Source organism: Apus apus, chromosome Z (assembly GCF_020740795.1).
Source record: "Apus apus isolate bApuApu2 chromosome Z, bApuApu2.pri.cur, whole genome shotgun sequence".
NCBI lineage: Eukaryota > Metazoa > Chordata > Aves > Apodiformes > Apodidae > Apus > Apus apus.
Window position 1 is genome coordinate 65,553,477 of NC_067312.1, and position 8,155 is coordinate 65,561,631.

At 46.8% G+C, this 8,155-nt stretch overlaps 1 protein-coding gene across 1 annotated transcript; it reads left to right on the forward strand.

The window, feature by feature from the left end:
- The first annotated feature begins 238 nt into the window (after positions 1-238).
- Positions 239-2,048, forward strand: LOC127396029 (forkhead box protein J1-like). Its single transcript, XM_051643580.1, is given in 4 exon segments — positions 239-712; positions 1,250-1,334; positions 1,337-1,831; positions 1,834-2,048. Coding segments are annotated over 4 exon segments (1,269 nt in total).
- Positions 2,049-8,155: the final 6,107 nt, after the last annotated feature.

Consider the following 8,155-nt stretch of genomic DNA (forward strand, 5'->3'; position numbering starts at 1 on the left):
TCAGAGCTGCTAAAGCCCGCCGGGGGAGGCACCGGGGCTGTGGTGCGCAGCACCCAGGGTATGGGTCTCGCCCAGCAGCACCCGGAGCACCCAGGAACGGCAGCACCCCGGCCCTGCGCGGGTGCAGGAGAGCGGCTGTGCCCTGGGGAGCCGCAACCTTCTCTCTGTCGTTATTGCAGGAGCTGCCCTGTCACCTCCTTTCCCTTCCCGCGCAGCTCTTGAAGGCAAGAGCCGAGACATGGCTGAGGGGTGGCCCGACGACAACGGGAAGGGCAGGAAGAGGTGCTCGGCCAGCATGGACAGCCTGCCCAGCCTCATGTGGCTGACAGAATTCTCCGTCAAAGGCACCCACATGGCCAGGCCCCCGTGGATCCCAGACCCCCTCGACCATCCCAGGGCCCCCAGCTTTGCTGCCCCCTGCTCACCCCTGGCTGCTGACCCGGCATGCATGGGCGTGCCGCACACTCCCTGCCACCCCATCTCCTCCTCCTCCTCCTCGAGGCCGGTGCAGCACACCATGGCCACGTGCCCTCAGCTGGCGGAAGACATGGACTGCAAGACCAACCCACACCTCAAGCCGCCGTACTCCTACGCCAGCCTCATCTGCATGGCAATGGAAGCCAGTGGGAAGCCCAAAATCACCCTCTCTGCCATCTACCAATGGATAATGGACAACTTCTGCTACTTCCAACATGCCGATCCTACCTGGCAGGTAGAGCATTTGGAGACCTCCTTTCTATTTCTTGATTTTATTTTTTCTTTCTTTTATTTTTTTCTTTCTTGCTTGCTTCCTTGCTTTTCTTACTTTGTTTCTTTCTCGTCTTTCTTTCTTTTCTTCAGCCTGGATGCAGGGAGGGATGCTGCCTATTTTTGTCCACCCCCCACCCAACACAAGCAATAGGTGCAGGTAAAACTGCAGCCAGAAGGGTCTGGAGTATCTTCAGAGAACGTGACTCCACAGCCTCCCTGGACAGCCTGTTCCAGTGCTTTGTCACCCTTCTAGTCAGGAAGATTTTTCTCATCTTTCAGTGGAATTTCCTGCATTCTAGCTTGTGTCTATTGCCCCTCAGCCTGTCACTGGCAACTACTGAAAAGAGCCTGGCTCCAGGCTTGACGTTGTCATTTCTGCTTTCTTTTTCCCAAAGGTCCTTGCTGAAAAAAGGACCTCTTCCCCAGCATCCACAGGCAGGTTGGTGCTGAGGCAGCAGACAAGCATTTAACCCTGGTTTTGTTTCTTTTTTGTGCCTAGAACTCCATCCGGCACAACCTCTCCTTGAACAAATGCTTCATCAGGGTGCCCCGGGAAAAGGATGAGCCTGGGAAAGGAGGATTTTGGAAGATCCCCTGTACACCAACCAGCTCAAGGAGGGTGGCTTCAGAAAGTGGAGGAGGTCCCCAGGGCAGATCCACCCAGCCTTCACAAAAACAGCCCATCAAGAACCACAGTGTGATGCCAGCCCAGCCTCTTCAGTTTGCACCCCCACTAACATCCTCAGGGTCAGCAGAGAGTCGCAGCAGCTGCTGGAGGAGTTGGCAGAAACCACCAGCAGCCAGACCTGGGATCCAGCTGAGGGCCAAGCAGAGCAGAGGCACCAGCAGCTCCCGCCCAACCAACCAGGCAAGGTGGCTCAGCTTTCCAACGCTGCCTTGCTGACCCAGGAAGAACAAGAGGAGCTGGGATCCTTGAAAGGTGACTTGGACTGGGAAGACATCTTCAACACCAACCTGAATGCAGACTTGCCCACTTTTGGGGATCTGGACCTTCTGCCTCCAACCAGCCCCACCATGCACGACCCGGACTTGACGGCCCATGGGCAGCAAAGCAGAGTCCCCAGTGGCAGGAGCAGGTCCTCACCGAATCCCACCAGAACCTGGGCTGGGATGAAACCTTCATGGCTGCTGCTTTCCTGCAGAATCCCTGGGACGAAGGGACAAACGATTGCCTCAACAACACTGTCAACATGGAGGAGGTGTTTGAATGCAATGATGCCCCTTTGCCAGAGCAGGAAAAAGAAAAGGTCTATAAATTCAGCAAGTCTGCCTCTTGAGATGTTTTTATATAATCTATATTATCTATTTTAAAAACCTCTATCTTTTTAGCATTACAATTTCTTAGTAGTAGGGGGCTAAGGGAAATGCAGTTTGGGAGTTGTTTTATATTTTCACTGTTTGTTTCACTCCTTAGTTGTTGACCTGTTTTACATTTACACTGTTTAATTATATCACTTTTGGTTAAATGTTTCATATATACACTGTGCTACTGTTCCACTGCTTCACTGCTTAATTGTTTAAATGTTTGTATTTTCAGTGTTGAATTATTTCATTTTCCAATGTTTAATTGCTGAAATGTTTTTTATTTACACTAAATTCCTTTGCTTTTTAATTGTTTAAAAATCTTCTATTTTCAATGTTTCTTTTTTTTCACTGTTTCACTGATTGTTTAAATGTTTTATATTTACTCTCATTGTTTGACTGTTAGGTAAATTGCTTAAATGCTTTATATTTTCACTGTTTAATTGTATCACTGTTTAACTGTTGAAATGTTTTATATTTACACTAAATTCCTTCACTGTTTTGCTGTTTAGTTGTTTAAATGCTTTATATTTACACTAATAGTTTGGCTGTTTTGCTGCTTAATTGTTTAAATATTTTATATTTCCAATGCTTATTTTTTTAACTGTTTTGCTGTTTAACTGTTGAAATGTTTTATATTTACACTGTTTAATTGTTTGGCTGTTTCACTGTTTAATTGTTGAAGTGTTTTATGTTCACACTGTTTAATTAAATCACTGTTTAATTGGTTAAATGTTTTATATTTACACTCTTTTCACTGTGTCCATTGTTCTGTAAACCAAGACTACGGGATGGAGGATTCCTGAAGCAGCAGCAATAGGGTTTGTTAAGGATCCAGCACTTGGCCTTGCAGGAGAGAAGCAGAGGAAACTGGGGTCCTCCCAGAACTGACCTGGCATTTGTATTTTTTGTACCCAAAATCCTTGTTTTGGGTTAGTGGGGTCTGGGGAGGGTTGGTGGCCCACAAGGATCTCTCCTGTGAGAAGCTGCTAGAAGTCCCCCTGGCTCCAATTCCAGTTTGGCCTCTGGCCAAGGCCCAGCCAAGTAGGGAAGTTGGATGTGCCTCTGGGAGTGACATGTTCAAGACAGGGAAAAGGAACCTTCAAAAAGACCCGCAGGGCAGGGCTGGTGTGAGAAACGCCACAATCGCTCAGCAAAGGCTCAGACAGACTCCTCAGGGAAGCACATTTTACTGACGTTCTTACAAGAGCAGGTGACTCACAAAGCAGGCACACCAGGGGGGCACTCAGCCCAGTTTTTTATTCCGTAATCCTGACCCAGATCTCCCTCCCTGGTTTCCCCACTGGCTAGGTACTCCAAGGTTGACAGCCCACCCAGGGTGCCTAAGATGACCACTTGATGTCCTGCCCCTCTTTACCTGGTGCCACAGCCCGCTTATAAGGCTGGCTCCATCTTGTTTGTTTCTCCCCTTGTAGGGCGGAATTCTACAACCTTCCTCCCTTGGGCTGAATATTTGGCCAACTTGCTAACCCCTCTTCTGTTATGAACTGGTTTTCTGTTGCCCAAGCACTGAAACGTTGCCACAGAAGCCTTTGGGTACCTCTCACTTCTAAGAAATTGTTTCCTTTACCGTTATCCCTAACGCAAAATAGCAATAGCTTTTACCAAAACAGTATCTATTTATAGCTTCTGCTAAAAGTATATTTATTTGTTTGTTTGTTTGTTTTCTACTTCCTACATGGGGAACATTTTCATCACCAAAAAAGCTGTTTCTGTGCCTCGAACCAGCCTGTGGAACACATGGTTCGTTTGGACGGGGTTTCTTCCAGCAGATGCAGAAACACTTCCTCATGTGTTATGTAGCCTGGTGATTGGCCACCTTCTTAACCCAGTCTCTTCAGCAGACACACTCCCCAGAAACACACTTTTTGGCCTCCTTCCAAGTACTAAGTTGTCTGGACTGAACCAGATGACAGTTTTCCCAGGTAGACTTGGGTAGCGGGGAGGGAAGCTTTTCAGATGAGAAGATGGATGTGAAAAGACTGTAATTCTCTTCAAGTCCATGATGAAGCAACCTCTTCCTTCTCAAGCACTGGGGTTTAGGTTAGTACTCTTAGCCCAGCCTTTAGGTTATTAAACTGACAACTAACTGGCCTTGGGGAAAGTGCATCTGCTGTCTCACCCGTCCATTAGATGTAACTACCGCTGCAGTGAAAGAGCAGATCACAGCTGATGCCCTAGGAGTTACCCAGTCTTGCATATATTGCAGGTGCAGGCTCAGGCTTTGAATGTGTGGCTGTTCTGAAATATTAGAATACAAATGCTTTAAACACAAAATGCTCTCTCCCCACAGGGGTTTCTGTACTTACAAACCTGCAGAAAAGAACTGTTGTCCTGTGCACTCCTGTGCTAGGGAACAGGGCTCACGACCCAGACCCTCTCTAAAGGCACCAGAGGGCACTGCTCTGGTTTTAAGCCCCCCTTCAGTCCCATTTATCTGATGCTGCTGTAGTACTTAACAGCCAGCTCAAATATCCCTTCAGTTGCCAAATACATTATCTCAGGCCAGATGAGAGCAGAACAAACTGAGCTCCAGCACACACAGACACATGTGCCAGCTTTCCTACAGCTAGTTGGTACCACGCTGCTTCTCTGTGCAACGTAAGTCTCTCTCCTCTCCAAGGGAAGGGAAAGCAAACTCATACTGTCTGTGTTGGACCTTCCATTCAACCTCAGAAGAAAGAGGCTTAAACGCATAGCATGAACATTTCAGCTTTGAACCGACAGAAGCAGTGTGCTAAGATGACGTGCTTCAACTTGGATTGCTCTGAAACCTTCCACGGAAAGTGAGACAGAAGCTGGTTTGTGGCCAGACACAAAAGCTTTAATGAAATGAAAACATGGAAATATTGCCTTCAAAAAAACAGATAAGGTGAAACCAGTTTTGCTCAAAGTCTTTTCAATACCACTAATTTTTTATTGAAAAGCAGTACCAGAAAATAAAAGGATTTCAGAGGAAAATACCATGGGAGAGCAGTCCTCAGTCCCAACAATGCACATGGCAGTTTGCACCAGTGAAGAACCTATTCCTTTGAGAAGTATCTTCTCTGTAATGTAAACCTATGTCAATGTGATCCTCTTACAGGTATCAATACAGCAACACATGCAAGAAACTGCCCAGATGTTCTGTTGGCTCTGCTCTGCTGTCTGGCTCTGGTAAAATCAGCAGGCCTCACAGTAGAGAAGTTTTTCCTGATGTTTAGCTTGAACCTCCTGTGCTCCAGCTTGTGCCCATTGCCCCTTGTCCTGTCATTGTATACTGTGAAAAAGAGACTGGTCCCATTCTCTTGACTCCCCCTTTAGGTATTTATAAGCATTTATGAGACCCCTCCTCAGTCTCCTCTTCTCCAGGCTGGACAGACCCAGCTCTTTCAGTCTTTTCTCACAGGGCAGATGTTCCGTTCCTCTGATCATCTTTGTGGGCCTGTGCTGGGCTCTTTCCAGTAGTTCCTAATCCTTTCTGAACTGGAGGGCCTACACCCAGAGAGTTGCAGTCAATGGTTCAGTGTCCAAGTGGAGGCAAGTGATGCGTGGTGTTTGTCAGTGGTCGGTATTTGGATCAGTGCTGTTCACATCTTTGTTGGAGACATGGAGAGTGGGACTGAGTGTATCCTCAGCAAGTTTGGTGATGATACCAAGTTGTGTGGAGTAGTTGACACCCTACAGGGAAGGGACGCCATCCAGACCCTGACAGGCTAGAAAGGTGGGCCAGTGCCAACCTCATGAAGTTCAACAAGGCCAAGTGCAAGGTCCTGCACCTGGGTTGGCACAACCCCAGGCACAAATACAGGCTGGGGGAGAATGGATTGTGAGCAGTCCTGAGGAGAAGGACTTGGGGGTGGTAGTAGATGAGAAGTTCGACATGAGCTGCCAGTGTGTGCTGGAGCCCAGAGAGCCACTGGTGTCCTGGGCTGCATCAAAAGAAGTGTGGCCAGCGGAAGATTCTGCCCCTCTACTCTGCTCCAGTGAGACCCCACCTGTAGTACTGTGTACAGGTCTGGAGCCCCCAGCACAGGAAAGATATGGAGCTGTTGGAGAGGGTCCAGAGAAGGACCATGAAGATGATAAAAATGCTGGAGCAGCTTTGCTATGAAGACAAGCTGATAGAGTTGGGGCTCTTCAGTCTGGAGAAGAGAAGGCTCTGGGGAGACCTTAGAGCATCTTCCAGTACCTGAAGGGGCTACAGGAAAGCTGGGGAGGGGCTTTTCACCAGGGAGGGGAGTAATAAGACAAAGGGTAATGGTTTTAAACTGAAAGAGGGGAGATTTAGGTTAGACATAAGGAATAAATTCTTCACCATGAGGGTAGTAAGGTACTGGAATAGGTTGCCCTAGGAGGTTGTGGCAGCCCCCTCCATGGATGCATTCAAGGCCAGGTTGGATGAGGGTTTGTGCAGACTGGTCTAGTGTGGGGTGTCCCTGTTCATGGCAGGGAGGCTGGAACCTGGGATCTTTATGCTCCCTTCCAACCTTAACCATTCTATGATTCTATGTGGCCTCAACGTGGCACAAGCTGTTCCTCCTGTCAATATAAAGGATTTCATTGTAAGCAGTGGAAATGGCACATCAGCAGACAATTGAGGTCTTGCTTGGGTTTGTGATTATCTGCTCTAGAAGTTCACCACACAAGATTAACTTTCTTCTATTAATAAAACTACATCTCAGCTTTCCTTTTCACTTCTGCAGTTACACAAAATCTGTATCTGAATGTGCTCTCTTAAGATAAATGGAGCATGTTAGTAATGCAGCTTATGATTTCAGTTTAAAAGAAATATATATAATTAAAGCACAACAGACACCGAAATTCCTAACATCTGGAAAATGTAAAAACTCTCAGTCATTGGGCTACAGAGTCTCAGCAATTTGTAAAAATGATATAGATATTCAATACCATGCCATGTTTCTAAAGCTTCAGAGTAGTAATCTATGAAAAATGCTTTTCTCCCACCTTGCATATGAAGGGGTTTGTTTCAGTCCATAAATACACTGATCATACCTAAATTCTTTTCAAAAGGGCGTTTCAACCTAGCTGTCCTGGTTTGAGTCAGGATGAAGCCAATTCTCTTCCTACTGTTGTGTTGTGGGTTTTTTTTTCCTTCAGTAAGCTCTTTTAAGTAGTAGCAAGAGTGCTTCAGCTTGGAATTATAACAAGCGCTGCTGGAATGTTTTTCTAACTGCTGGGTTGTCACCGTTTGACTCGGGGACCAACAACAATGCTCTCGATCCCCTCCCCCTCCCACCATGGTAGGGAAGGAGAGAGAGAAAAAGAGAGAGACTTGGCTGGATTGAAAACTAAACTACACAGCCTTAATTAAAAACTAATGATATAAGAAAATACATACAATTCTATACAAATATGTTCAGATATGTGCAAGAGCCTCTCGCCTCCCCCCACCCCCAGCAACTCCCACAGCATCTCCTGAGCTGGAACCATCCTGAGAAATCCCGGAGCTGCTGCTGGAGAAAGTGCAGAGTGATGAGGGTCAGGAGAGCTCCAGCCTGGTGCTGGATGGACGGAGTCCTCCCCAGACCTTGGCCATGGATGGAAGAGAAGGGAAGAAGAAGCAGGAAGGAAGTTTCTTCTGTGGTCTCTGACCTTCCTCTGAGCTTACGTGGATATATGGAACGGAATTATCTCTGGCCAATTTTGCTGTCTGTCTACATCAGCCTCCTACGGGGGGTCACAGATCTCCCCGTAGTGTCTGAGCTGGCAGAGTGAAGGTGTGACCTTGAAGCCCCAGCAGTTAGAAAAACATTCCTCTCTTATCAGCCTTAGTTGGAAAGTTCTGTGACTAGTTAAAAGAAAGGTCACTGAAGGAAAAAAAATCAGTAAAAGGAAAATTGGCTTCATCCTGGCTCAGACCAGGACATGGGTCTGTACAGGTTATGTACAGAAAAATATTGCAAAGTATAATACTATTTCAAGTTGTATAGAACAGGTAACATGCCTGCTGACTTCTGAAGGGCATTTTTGCTTTTAAACAATGTAGCTGTGCAAGACACCAGCAAAGAGTAGAACAAGAAGCATCCAGTTCTTCACTCCCATGAGATTGCTTTAAGAT